Source organism: Strigops habroptila, chromosome 14, assembly GCF_004027225.2.
Source record: "Strigops habroptila isolate Jane chromosome 14, bStrHab1.2.pri, whole genome shotgun sequence".
Taxonomy (NCBI): Eukaryota; Metazoa; Chordata; class Aves; order Psittaciformes; family Psittacidae; genus Strigops; species Strigops habroptila.
Genome location: NC_044290.2, coordinates 9496287 through 9511028, shown reverse-complemented (window position 1 = coordinate 9511028; position 14742 = coordinate 9496287). Strand labels below are relative to the sequence as shown.

The window sequence follows — 14742 nt, the reverse complement described above, 5'->3', positions numbered from 1 at the left end:
ATGCTCGATCCAGTTTTTCTGAACGAGGCTTCATCCTGCTTTTGAGTTTACCTGACTTCATTCTTCCATCCCTAATGGAGCCATTCATTTAGAAGGTGATTTTGCAAAGGCAGTGATAGCCCTACAAACTACAGCTGAAAAGAAAAGCATAATTGACATGCTTAAACCAAGCACCTCATGTAGAGCTCTTCTGTGCTTACAGGCTTCACGTCTGAGCAATTTGCTGAGGTCTCTGTGAAATAAAGACCAGCTTTTAATCTGCATTTTGCTTTTTGCCTTCCTAGTTTTTATGGCAAGGAGGAGCAGCTGAAAAGCATCTCTGCGTTGGAATGCTGAGCAGTGGAGTCACACAAGCACCTGCAGCCATCCACGCACTGCTCGGAACAGCGCTGTTATTTCTCGAGGTTTGTAGCTCTTGTCCTCCCACTCCCTAATTCATATACATAAAGCTGTGTGCTGCCACGCTCCCTCCACAAATGCATTAGCTGATCAGGAAGGCTTCCCATTCATCTGGCTTGTCACTTGGATGAGGTGGAGGCAGGACAGACTTGTCAACTCGCAGTGATGAGAGTCAGGGGTGGAAAGCAGAGTAACATGATAAAAAATGGTGTAGATATTTCTCCCTTTGGTTTTCCAATAGAAAATTGCCCAATTCTGTCCATCCCTTTCCAAAGAGGAGGAAAACAGCAGCCCAAATACTTGCCTACAACCTCGTTGCGCTAGGTAGGGCTGCAGGACGAGATCACAGCTAACAACCCACCCCGTTTGCTCTGCCCGTGGCTCCCGCACAACCTGAGCACCCTTCTTGGACTGCGGCACTTTGTGCCCTGTTTTGGCACCATCCCTGCGGTAATTCCTAGGGCGGGGGGCAGATGTGCGGACCCCAGAGCCAGCAGATTTACACCCTCAGGTGGGCAGCACCTTCCTGATCCCCAGACACGTTCTGCCGTGCGGGGCGCGGAGCCGGCACCGCTCGCACCCTCATCCCTCGCTAAGTTCCCACTTCAGACGGGTCACCGCGGTCCCGACCGCCGGCAGCGCGCACGGGGGAGCGCACAACAAAGCGATGCTCGGGGCTGCGGTCGGGCTCGTCTCCCCGCTCCCGGTGCTCCGCGGCCGGCCGGCCCCTCCCTCGCTCCACCCTCCCGGGGCGGGGCGGGGCGCGCTGGCGGCGGAGCCCGGCCCCGCGGCGGCGGCGAGCGGTTCCCCCCCGCCCCGGCTCTGCCCCCGCCGCCGCCTCCGCCCCCCGCCCCGTGACTCGGCTGCCTCCCGCGGGCGCGGCGGCGGCTGCCGGGCGGTGTCCGTGCGGCCCCCGCGCCCGTGCGGGGACTATGAAGCACCATGGTGTGGTGTGACCGTGGCGTCCAGATGCTGCTGACCACGGTGGGAGCCTTCGCCGCCTTCAGCCTCATGGCCATCGCCATCGGCACCGATTACTGGCTCTACTCCAGCGCTCACATCTGCAACGGCACCAACATCACGACGGACGAAGCGCAGGGGCCACCGCGGCGGGCGAGGGGCGATCTCACGCACTCAGGGCTCTGGAGGATCTGCTGCCTCGAAGGTACCAGGGGTTGAGAGGGGGAACAACTTCCCGGGGGGGACCGGCTGCGCGCCCGGAGCCGCCGGGCAGAGCCGGAGCCGCGCCGCTGCCTCGGACACGGCCGAGGAGGAGGATGGCGTTACCGTGGCAACCGGCATCTCCGAGATTGCCATGGGAACCGGGCGGCGGGATGCGGAGCTCTGCCCGGGGGAGCGCTGCCCAAGGGAGCGACCTCGCTTCGTGGCTCCCCAGGGGCTGCAGGGCTGTGGGAGGGCTCCTGGCGGGTTCGGGACTTTGGGGTGCATCGGAGCCCTACAGGCTTTGGGGCCGGGGACCTCCCAGGGTTTTGGCCTCAGGGGCTCTGGGGCTTGGCCACAGCTCTCGGATGGGACAGTGGAAACCCAAGTTCCTCCATGTCTACCCTCAGATAGACACACCGAGAATCTGATTGAAGATGTTGTTGCTGCTGATTCGGTGTGGGCTCGGGGTTACTTAGTACAGCGCAAGGGTCAGGCTGAATAATATTAACAAAGAAAAAGATAGGTGTTTTAGTGGCTGAGATGGGTAGCAGGACACCCCGCTCCCCACAGAAGCGAAACATGTATCTCCCTCTCTGAAAATGGAGTTGTAGCGAAGGCGCAGCGGGTGACTGCCGGGACAAAGAAACACATGGGTGTTCCGAGGGTTTGGCATAGCAGGTCGGGAAGCCCAGATTGGAAACATCATCTGTCAGCTGTGTGCACGGAGCTCTGACCATGGGAAATCGGTACGACCCCAGGAAAGGGACACGCGCTATGGCTGGCGCTGGCAGTGGGACCAGGGCCACGGGGCTCTGAACCCCCTCACCTGCTGGGTCTGTTCCCTCTGTGTGAACAGCTTCCAGAGCCTTAGTGATGCTCGTGGAAGGGAGAGTGTGGAGGAAAGCTGTTGACTTTTGCCGAGCTGCTCTGTGGCTCGTGGGGGTAGAGGGTACGCCGGAGTCTTTCTTCGCACAGTAATGCGCTTGGCATAGCGGCTGCAATGCGCCCAATTCCATCAGCTCAACTTAGCACACATGAACTTTATAAGCCTGGTTTCATGGTTTATTCTGACTGACAGCTCAGCCCAGATGAGCCCAGCTATAGTTCAGTCTATCAGCTGTGTTCAGAGGTGGTTTTTCTCCCCAGAAAATGCTGTGGTGTGGTAGAAGCACCTCATTCTCACGTCTGTTCTCATCTTCTCCTTTCCCTAACAATCAAAGGCTACAGTGTAGTGTAATTTTCCTCTTTAAATACCAGCTTTGCTACCTAGTGATGGCATGCATACAGAGAATAGCTATAGGACAAGAAAATATTTTTAGACAATAAAGAGAGAAAGCATTACTGAAATGTGAAGGTTTACGGTAATAATACTGCTTGGCTTTATGACTCCTAAAGGAAATCTAGCTCTCGGTGTGGGCTCTCATGACACTTGGAAAATAAGGGCTTGCATTTAAGAGCTCGTGAGTTTGCTTGAGAGATGCTGAGCATCTTCCGCTTGAACCAAATCTTGTCATCTTCACTGAGCTTGTTCTAGTGTCTTCAGTCTTCATTTTCCTTGGAAAGTAAGTTTTTTTGCATCTTGCGGGAGTTGCTCAGCTTGCTCTGCTAAGCTGGGCCTGTCATCTTCAGGAGAAATCCCTGAGTTTCCCAAAGTCAGGATCTCTGTATGGTCTTCCAGGAATCTCATTCATAGAAATGAAGTGCAGCTTTGACTGAAACTGGTGGAATTTTTGCCTTGATTTTAGCTTAAGTTAAAACTTTATTCAAAAGAAAGAAGTCAGGGAAATGGACGGCATTGCAACCAGTGCCCAGTAATGCTGGCTGGTCCGTGGTCCCATTGCATCCCCGGGGCAGTGCCTCTGCCTTCCTGGGCATGTTTTATTTCCAAGGGTGTTTGCTGGAAAATTGCACCCAGCAGTTGTGTGCAAGTGAACCTTGAATCAGCATCAACTCGGGGGACAAAAAAGCATTTCATGGGCCCCATCTATCCACCGGCATTTGAGTTGTTCTGCTCAAAATTCAAATGCTCATAATGAAATCACAAAGTTACAAATTTTAAAGTTGTCAAATATGTGCTAAGAATGGACAATTTGAGAAAGCTGTCATCTGTTCACAGATATTCTCTCCTACATTTTTGGTATGTTCAGTCTTTGTAAGATAAAATCTATAGAAGCATTACATTATTCATGTTTTAAACCATAAGATGGGATTTGATTTCAACATGGAAAGGTTCCTTTATTTCATAAAATAATAAAACTAGAAGCTGGTTTAAAACAACACCCCCTTGATTGCTTCAGAGCATCACTCATTCAGAGTGGATGGGTCTTTTAGTGAAATCAACGTCACAGTTGCAACTCTTGAGGAGATGCGCAGCATGAAGATAACTTCAGTTATAGATTTTTGTATGCGGTGAAAAGGTCTGGCCTTAAACCTATTTTTAGAACTCTTTCTGTGTTTTGAACTAATAATAAAAAACTACTTAATTTATTTTAATGGTCTTAAGCTCCATCTGACTCATCTCGAAAGACAAATCAAAGACACAAATGTGCAAAGCTGAAAATACCTTAGATGGCCTCTCAGGTTGCTTTTGACATGAATAAAGCATTTCACTGAGTAAATTCAGGTCAATTGAAATTTTCCATTGGAATGTTTCTCAAGTATATCCATAAAACAACCTCTAAGCTGGGTTTTGAACAATCACCTCTATTCCCAGTTCCGAGCTTTCAAACAAAATTGTTGGAACAGAACGGAAAAGAATAACCTTCTAATCAAATTATTAGGTGTTCCTGGTTTTCTTTTTTGAGGCAGCATTTTATGACAAATCAACATCATAATGATAACTGGAGAGATACAGTTTAGGGATCCAGCCTATTATCTTTGTTTGGAGCTGCAGTTGTCTTGGGGATGAAATCATGTTTCAGTACTAGTAGGCGATACTACTATGGAGCTTAGTCACTCAAGAAGTAGCATTAATGATACATCAGTCAAGCTCTTGCCTGTATAATCCCAATTTTGTTCTTTTAGTGTGTTTGTCAGAGGTGGAGGTAGGAGGCTCATTGAGTGGATTTTAAATAATAGCAGTATTTCTGCATGGAGTTTTAAAATTTTGATCCAAGGTAATTGCCTTAAGTAGGAAACTGTTTAAAATAATTCTTGGTGTGAATGTGAGTATAGCAGAAGTGGATGCGATTCGCCTGAGCCTCCGCAGTAAAATGGCCCAGGGGCTCCCTGGCAAAGCTGGTTTTTGGTTTTCTGGGGTCACAGCATCTGTGATAACTGCAGTTTCGACAGCTACAGTTAAACTGTCACTGGAGTAAGAAGTTTCTGATGAAGCCTCCATAGAGCCATCCACACCTGAAATCTCCATTCCAACCCACAAATTAATACTAAAAGCAAATCAGCCCCATTTTAGTGACTGCTGTTATGGCTTGTGTACACACTCGAGCTATGGTGCTGTGTTTTTATGAATAATCTTTTCGTGGTCAAGCTAACCTGAGAAAAAGAGATTAAACCACCATAATTTTCCAGCAGCCCCTGTTCCTATGGTAAATGTGCAGCACAACTCCGTAAGCCTTGCACAGTCTTACAAGGAGAATGTGCTATTAAAATATTTGCCTAGAAAAAATAATAAGATTTAAAAACCACCACCTTATCCACTGAAACTGCTTATCTTGGTGGACAATCGTGCTGAAGTTAATAGGACAGCTCACAATAGGGAGCTCTGCTCTTGTGACATCAAGATATGAAATCAAGTAATGTACTTGTAATTTAAATTTAAATTTATTCAAAGAGTATTTTATTAAACACTTCAGCATATGAAGCTCTTTGAAGCCATTGTGTCTCCTGCTTTTAGTATTCCCTGTTTGCCATTTACTTTTCAAGTGGTGCAATTGGTTATTTAATTCTCGTGTCCTTCCTGACTGGGTGGTTGGAACTTTTATAATTGGGAGGAAGCATCGAGTAAATCATTTATGACTTGAAAACTTGCACAAATGCACATTTGCACAATTATTTGCAAGTCTTCCAGCTTGGATGAATGCGCACGAACGTGGGAACTGCAGCACACGCATGCGCTGCTTCCATGGATACTCTGGAAAACAAAATAAAAATGCTTATACAAATGTTTGAGGCAAGCAAATAAAGGAAGGCTGCTATCCATCAATACTGCAAATTCATGGCTTTTCCAAAAAGAATGAATATTCTTTAGTATTCTCAGAGCAGAGCTATGAAGTCCTAGCACCACCACTGTTTGTAATGAAATAAGCACAATGCAGAATTTATATTCACGTGTTATTGCCAAAGTTTTATTTGTTAAAGAGTAAATGTTGTATCACTTTAATATCAGACATGACCTGCCTTGGAGGGTATATCTGCAGGCACATTTAGAGATGTTTGGTCTTCTCAGTCTTTATAGGCATGTGAGTCTATATTCACTATGAAAGAAAGTAGCTGCAAATGGAGAATACACAAGTGGGTGTCTATGCGATGAAAAACTTACCCTGTGTATGCAGTAGCCTATTTCTAGGACAATCTATATGTATTTTGTACATGTATTACAGGTCCTGAAGAGTGAATTTGCATCCATGAATCTTTCAAAACAAATGTAAACACGTTAGAGAAGGATTTTTCTGAGATTCAGCCCATGTTTTAATTCTTTCTTTCCATACATCCTACTCATACCATCTCCGTTTCCTTGGTAAAACACGTGCTGTTGAGAAAGTGCCTGTGCTTTGCTCACTGTTTTTAAAAGGAATTCTTGGAGCTCTAACGTCACCTTTGAAGCAGAGTTTGAAGCAGTGCAGTTTTGCCAGCAGTTGATGGAGTGATTTTTGACAGCCTTTTTAGGTTTGAAAGAGCATTCTATTTGCTAGAGAGAGTTTCTGAATTTGAAGCAGTCTTTAGGGATGCAGAGTTAACCCGTTTGAAATACTGTCCACAGGGTAACATATTTTAAAATACTGAGAAATTTTGTGCTAGAGGAACAGTCAGCAGAAGATGGGTTAAGGCGTTATCTGTTCTTGAATAAAAAAAGCACAGATCTCCTAAATGCACCTCTTTGAACATTTGTTCAGAGGTTCTCAGATGACCGTATTGATGTAACAAAACATCCGTTCTTCCCGAGACTCTGTGAAACAGGGATCTGAAGCTAATTGACTGACTATATGTTGCTTTAATGAATTAATTTGCTTTCTTGAACTCGATCTACTATATAGCCAGTAGGGAGCTATCAGGCTACACGAAGGTTTCGGTTTATTCTCCGTGGCTCTCGGCATGTCAGATATCCCAGTGCAAAACTTAGAACCCAAAGACTTTCTGTGCATTAGCGATACTCCCCGAAGGCTGTAAACCAATGAAAAAGCATTTGTAATCCAGCTGTAAAGCTTCTTCATCTGTGCAAGATGTAATGTGGAGAATATTAATCTTACCTAGGTTTCAGAAATGTTTTGTGAAGAGTCGAGGAGGCATTGGGTTGAACAAATAGGGTACCTGTGACTATGTTGTGCTATAGTTACGTTTTTATTCTGTATATAATTGTACTGCATATTGTAGGTGGTTGACAGATGGCATTTGTGGTAGTATCTGTCAGAGCCATAGTAAGTCATTTTGGGGTTCATGGGGAACCTTCACAATGTAATTTAATGTAGTCTTTGGGCTTCTTCCAACATCCATTACCTTTAACTGACCTTCTGCCATGGGCTTTATTACTCTTTTTAGACACTGGCAGGAGCTCATGGCCATTGCACCTCGTCAGGGCTTGCCCTGCTTTCTGGCAGCTCTACTAACCCTCACCAGTGTGAACTGATAAAACAGCCGAATATGACAATGTCTTTTTTTGTTCGTCTAAAATTTCAACACAGTCATTTTTTCCCTGGTGGATCCTGTCCCACTGGCTGGGTCACTGCATTACTTCAACCCAGATTGTGCTGTGGTTGACCTGTAGCTTTGGTTAGAGTCTTGCCAGGTGCAAAACACATGAATCGCCTTAAAAAGCTGGGGGGAAGAGGAGTATATCTAGTATCTCCATTCTGTAGCTTTGTGCATCTTTACAGACAGAGAAAAGAAAGACTATTAGGAGGGGAGGCCAGTGCTTTCATCTCATTTTTTATTCTTTTGGGGAGGTAGCAGTACTTAGGTACGGAGTGTAATGTGAAGTCTTTTATTAATACTGCTCCGCACCCAGATATTCAGTTGGTGCCTGTGTGGTTTGTGTGTCAAAGAGCTGAGCAGAAATTTCTATATTCCCAAACTGGAAATGGAGAGGGAGTAGGAGGATGGATGGGTTTGTGGGTCTCGGCTTAGCTAGGTCTCATGCCTTATTTGGGGCCCGTTACTTCCTCTTTCTGCCCCTGACTAGGAGGGAGAACTGTGCTTCCTTCCCACCCACTTTCCTCTCATACCAGTAATAAAAAGGAAAAGAAGATGCGGAGAAACTGGGACACAGCGATAGGGCTGCCCAGCTCAGAGAAGGTGCAGGAACATTAACTGGGTTTGAAGCATTTTGCTTGCAACTTATGTTTTATACATGCAATATTTTGTGTTTCAGCATGTGTTCCTTGAGGAACAGGATTAGGTCTGATTCTCCACCTACGTAAATTTAAATGCTTTCTAGGAAGGTGGTGGAATTATGCCAATATGAAGCCAATATAAGACGACGGATTGTAGATCTGTCCCTTCAGTTGGACCTTTTCCTGCTGGTCCTTCTTTTCTGAGCCAAGACTCATCTCAGGAAATGAATCATACTTCCAAACTGAAAACCTGGTCCTGCTTCCAAACATTACTTTGTGCTTATCTTCATTTTCGATTTCTGTTTACTGGTATTTATTATGTCACAGACTTATGGTTCAGCATCCAAATTCTTACCAACAGATGGCAAGGCAGGATGCACAGGAGTAGTAAAATAAACAGGATAAATACACAACTGCCCATATGCCTGAGAGGCTGATACACGTTTATGACTTCAGAACAAAAGGATGTTTTCAGTGCCGTGCAGGGCTTCTCGCTGTTTTCTGCCTTGACCTAAAGCCTGTCACTTGATCACGTTTTGATCAGTTAAATTACAATATATTTTGTCCTCTCTTCTGTTTCTGGATAGTTGTTTCGTTTAGTTACTTGTCTCCACTCCTGGAGTACACCAATTCATTTTACCTTCAAAGCATTACAGTGGAAGGTGGCTCTCTCCTGGGCTTCGGCTCATATTTTTTCCTTCAGGGTGGTTGTTTTGGCTGTTTTGAGGGGCACAGGAGCTGGGGACCACATCAACATTTGAGATGGTGGCTTTCTCTGTATTGGAATTTATTATAATATTAATGATAAGTGGCCTCTCTGATACCTCAAAATAGCAAGCCTCAGGGCAAGCTGCCTGCAGGATGGATAGCCCAGCCTAGACAGACTTTAGCTAGATTTCTCTTCAAATCCAGGGGCATTTTTGCCAGTTGTTGCATGCTGTGGGTCAGATGCACTGAAAGCGTTGAAGCAGTTCTTGATTTAGCCTGGCAGATAGTCCAGCCCCTCTTTCTGCATCTTCTTGTGGCATCCTGTGGCCTTAACATCTTTGTTCTCATTCTCTTTTGACTGTTCCTTGCTGAAATGTTATAACTTTCTTTCTGCTAAAAAGATACCTTCTAAATTAGCTTTTCAATGACCATGCAAGAGTCTTCCTTTAGAAAACTGGTAGATACTGCCCCAGGGAGAAATTTAAGATTTCTAATTTCTTTTCTGAACTCTTGAGCATCTCTGTGCCATCCTGCCAATGAATATACTTGTCAAAAGGCATGAGGTTTGGATTCTCTTTTCTCTATCTGTTTTACTTTGTTACCCATGGGTTTATCCAGGCTCCTGCTTAAATTACAAGTAACACTGTAAGAAGTTCTTCAATATTTTTGCAAATGGTATATGTGAAGGAATGCTAGATTATAAACATGTGGTCACGGTACAGAGAGACAGATGAAAGGAGAGCACATTATGGAATTACAGTATTTCCTGTGCAGATTGCCAGGCCCTGGTACTAATTAACCTCTTTTATTGTTCTTTTTCAAGCATTCCGCCTTTTTAATTGCTGTTTTGGAATTGTGCCACTTAGTTATGCCCTTTGAATGCTTCTCACTTAGCCAGTCCCATTAGCTTCATAATGCCAAATATTTCAAAGATACTCAGAAGCAATGAGCATCCCCTGTTTGAGTGGGAGAGGTACCCGATTCAGTGAGGAATTACCACCCTTGTTTAGCTGCCAGGGGTGTTTTTTCAGATTTAGTTAATAACCATTTTTAAGTCACTGCCAATTCTCTACTGGAGGTTTCATATCAATTTTCTCCCATTTATACATTTCAAATAATGCAATTTTGTGTAGAATATGGATGACTGATTATTTTCTCCTGTCCAAATATATAGCTTTCAATAATGTTAGGATTGTTATTGTCTTACTTGCATCCCAGAGGCATAGTTTATCTGCTGTTGCTGCAAGGCATTAAAAAGGAACCATGGCATGTTGCAATTATGACTTGAAATAGGATCTTGCTGGAGGTACATTGCCTAAATATAATCAAATCTAAAGTAGAACTTATTGCATACACCTATCTTAGAGCTGTGCATACCTATCTCATGGCTCACTGAGCATCAGTGATGGCTATTAGCAAGACACAGGATAATTCTGTTGTAAGAACCGTCATGCTGTTGGGTTGCTTTGTTTAAAGGTCAGCCTCCAGCATTCAGCTGCCTGCAAGCAAATGGAATAGCAAACTCTTAATGCTGGAAGATCTTGTGACTATTTAGACTAAGTTTTCAAAGGTAGCCAGATCTGAAAGTTAGTAATATTCCTTTCTATCTGACTCACTAATGGCAATAGTGGGCTTTAATCATGTTTGTCTAGTGGATCTTCTGAACTCAGGTAAACCATAACAGTGCTTCTTTGCATACTTGCATACATTTTAATGCAAAACTGGCTGGAGTTGGTTTCTTTGTGTGTGTGTTTGTTTTTAGCAAGCTGATGAAGCAGCAAGTTGCATTATGTCGCATCACATTTTTATCCACATGGATCTTGAGCAGGGTCAAAGCTCTCAGAGTCACTGAACAGAGCTCAGTTACTTGAGCCAGTGGAGTAAATAGCCCAAAGTAGATTGTTACTCTGCAGATACGCCTCTGCTGATGGTGGGTAGGTTATTTGTTGGCAATTGTGAATTGCCAAAACTTTGGGAACTCAGTTTCCAGGGCAGGTTGCAGAGGGAGAGCCCCAGACTCTTCATCTATTTCCTCCCCAGTTTACTGTCCCATGGTCCCACTCTGTCACCTGACATACACCTGGCTGACAGCGGTTTATTCTGTACAATTAAATCTCAGCAACATTATTAACCATTTCAATGAGGTTTTATTCGAGGAACTGTTGGAATACATCAGTATCAAGCAGAGCTATCGTAGACATGGTAAAATATCAATTAATAAATCGGGAAGCTAAGTAACTGTTTGGAAATGGCTTCTTAAAACTACAGTTGCTAATCGTAACCAGTTGGGTGCTTATTCTCGCCCTCCTGCCAGCAGGCAGCAGAGCATCAGTTATTTGCCATCACAGCAATTTTGGGTTCACCAATGTGCTCTTTGCAGACAGACCAACTTCTTCCCGACGGACCAGTAGGATGCAGACGGCCTCAATCCAAAAAGCCCCTCTACATTTATGCATGTGCTGAACCTGAGCCAATAAACCTGGCGAGAGGCTGAGTTTCTTGGCTCAGGCTTCGCACTGCTTGGATCTGCCCACCCTGCACTTGGATCAGAGCTGGTCCACGTCCCCCCAGCTCTGCCTGCTGCGAAAACACATTTTTGTCTGTCGACAAAAGATGCTCTGAGATGACAAGTAGTTGTTTCAAAGGCTGTGGCTTATGAACTCTAATCATGTTTCCAGTGAAGATTTGTCTTTAAACGTTGCATTGGGAGTCAACAAGATTTAATTTTTTAAGTTACTTAGATGTTTTCCAAAAATATTTATCCAAGACTATCTGCTAATCATGACATTAAACATTCTGTGGCTGTCCTCAGTAGACAGAAGGTTTGCTGCAGAGGTTGGTAAGCATTTCTCCTTTGCTCGGCATGTTTTGCTGTACTCTTGCCCTTGCCTTTAGCACTGGCAAATGCAGACAGTTTTGGAGATGCTTTGGGATCCTTAAAGATGCAAGACCTGGAAAAAAACATGCAGAATTTAGGAATAATGCTAGGGCTGTATTCACAGTATCACTTCTAATTATAGCCATTCAAACAATTCATTTGCAATGTCCCACTACGGTAGAGCTATTAAAATAGAATCCTTTTTATAGTTTGGTAGAAAATTAAGAGGGGAAAAACATTGCTATCCCATTCCATATGATGGCTTTGACAGAGGTTTACCCTCACAATTTGCTTTCTAGCGATATTCCCCTTGTTTTCACTTGTACTCCTGGTCTGATTTTTGATAACTTACTTTGTGTCTCTCTGTAGCCAATTCCCAGTGACATTTTTCCTCATTTTATTTTAATTCCTGTATAGAAATGGCAGCATTCTGGTTGGACACAGTCTTTAGATACTGCAGCAAAACCCTATAGAGAAAGAAAAACAGGCCAGAAATTGTCCACCTGAATTCTAAGTCTTACCCATGGCTTTGGCCACACAAAGAGCCAACATGTTCAACTTTGCAGCATCAGAGGAGCACTCACATGCAGAAGCTGGATGAAGGGCAAGTGGTTCAGGATCAGGGCCAGACCCGAGCAGCCAGAACCTTGCTGTTGGCACCTCCAAGCGTCAGTGCTGGACGCAGCTACTCTCACAGGTTATCCCTTTTTCTGGCATGACCACTTTGCCCTGGGAGGGCTGAGCAAGTGGTTGCAGCTGGCCAGAATATGGGTACGCAGTTCCTAATGCTGATTTTATAGCATTAATTGTGTACCTGTTTTGGTGGCCAGCTGGCACAGTGTTCAGCCTAAAATGTGTGTGTAAGCCCTGTATTAAAAGAGGCATAAGAATTAGCGTGTATCAAACATGTCATTAGGCACGTGCCTGGTAGACATAATGTAGGATAATGAGTATGATCACAAGAATAAATTAATAACTGAAAATATTTCTTTATACGTATGCACACTTAAAACAGGGTAAGAACTAAGTGACACTTGTGTCACCAGTTTATAATTAAAATGCAGTGCTTGAATGAAAATGTAAGCTTCAATTAGCCAGCATGACCCTGCTTCCGGCTTTACTTCCCACTGAAAAGCAACGATAACAAGCTCACATTTATTATCAGAGTTTTTCCTGGAGCTGTGCACTGAAACATGCTCACATCTGAGCCCTTTCACTGAAGACATTTTTTCGCTTCAGCAGTTTGGCATGCCATACAAAGGCTCTCTGATTTTTAGTGATGTTCACCTCCTCTTACATAAAAATGTTTTCTGTGCATATTATTTGGTTTTTAGTTAAAGTCCAGGTGCACGGGTTACTGAAGAACCAAAAGGATGCCTCATCACATAGCACAATGGGTAATTATTGCTGAGCTTCACTGTATTGCACAGACAAATCCTTTCTGGGAGCTCAGCATTGTAGCCGTGAGAGAGAGAAAATACCTACCATCTAGCCCAAAGTCCTACAAGGGTAAGAATAGATCCTCGGGTATATGCTTTGCCCATTTAATTTTTAACTATCTCAAAGGACAGAGATTCACAATTTTGTTTAGAGATACTATTTTGCATTTCAATTTCTCCAGTGGGAAATTAATACATATATAAATTATGAGGTCTCGTGTGTTCCTGTTTTAATCCCACGATTCTTTCTAGTTAGGCATTTTGTAAAAAGGATAAATAATTCTTTGGGTTTGGCCCCCATTTAAGCCAAGATTTATCTTGATTTATGCACGATCCAGGCAAAATTTGGTGTTGCATTGCCTAAGAATTGAGGTTTTGATTTCTGCAAGACAGGGCAGGGTCCTCGGCTGGGCAGCTGAGTTCCTTGTGGAGACAGGAATTAAACCCAGGTGCCTTGAAAGAGCAATTCTGGAAATGCGTGTGCTGTGTGTGTGGACCTGCCTATGTCAACTTGCAGGAAGGTCAATGCTTTGCTGCTACATATTGGCTCCTGACCATCTATGCAGTTTGGGTACTGGCTTAGTGCTGCATGCAATGGGCAATGCCATCCACTTGAGATCCAGATCCTTAAGGTGCCTTCTGAGAGCTGCTGACAGCAACGGTGCCTTCCCAGACACAAACCTTGCCAATGCCAAAAAAAATAGGAACCTTTTAGTCTAGGACTTACTCAGCCTGAAGGTGTTTGTCATGTCTTGGAGACATTCGGTAGGCACTTGGTTGGGCATTTTTGCACCCTTCAAATTGGTCCATGTGCTTATAAGGCTACAGTAATTAGAATCTAATCTTATTTTTATTTTAAATCCTTATTTTAATCTTATCTTTATTTTAAGTCTTTCTTGCTTTAGATAGGGAATGCCCTTCTCAGCCAGTGCTTAGGATGGCTGGTGAAAGGGATACAAACCCTCACCAGCCCCAAAATGTCAACATTGAGCAGTTGAGCCTCAGAAAGTGTGCTTAAGGAATATGTCCTCTCTGACAGAGATGGGACCAAATGTCCACATGGATATCTTTTGCAATGCCCTCTCCATATTTTAAGCAATTTCTACAGGCAGAATTTTTGTGATGTAGGAGTGGATGTCAAGCCAGGATATCTCAACTCAGCATAGATACGTACTCTTAGCTTTGGGTCAGGCAGTGATGTGTGGTATAGTTAGAGCCCCCAGGGACTCTTCAAGTTGTAAAAACTACAAACCTTCTGGTTTTTCACTGGTGCTGTTCAGCTGGGACAGAGTGACCTCTCCAAAAAGCTGTCCAACAGCAGCAGCAATCTCTCTCAATAACGTTTAATAACTACCCATGGAGAAAATTACACTCTATTTAAAAAGGCCAGAAAAATCATCCTCAGTGTAACTCTGCTGACTTTGGTAGAATTACACCAAAACTGAGGGTTTATTCTGATATCCTTTCCCATACTAATGTTCAGGAGCTGGGCTGAAAAAGCCTTTCAGAGGCAGATTGAACAAACAAGTCTAAATGGTGAAATATTCTTTTAATTTTCCTTTGCACATGTTATTTTAGGTGTAGCTTGGAACTCTGCCCTTACAAGAGGCATCCCTTTAAATATGTATACAGCATCAATATGTAGCCA

The 14742-nt window shown here is 44.0% G+C and overlaps 1 protein-coding gene across 1 annotated transcript in view; it reads left to right on the top strand.

Moving 5' to 3' along the window:
• Nucleotides 1–1137: 1137 nt before the first annotated feature.
• Nucleotides 1138–14742, top strand: part of CACNG4 (calcium voltage-gated channel auxiliary subunit gamma 4) — a 43202-nt gene continuing 29597 nt past the window's right edge. Inside the window, exon 1 of the mRNA XM_030506378.1 lies at nucleotides 1138–1564. Within this exon, the coding sequence (XP_030362238.1) occupies nucleotides 1342–1564 (223 nt within the window). The 5' untranslated portion in view covers nucleotides 1138–1341. The remainder of the gene's footprint in view (nucleotides 1565–14742) is intronic.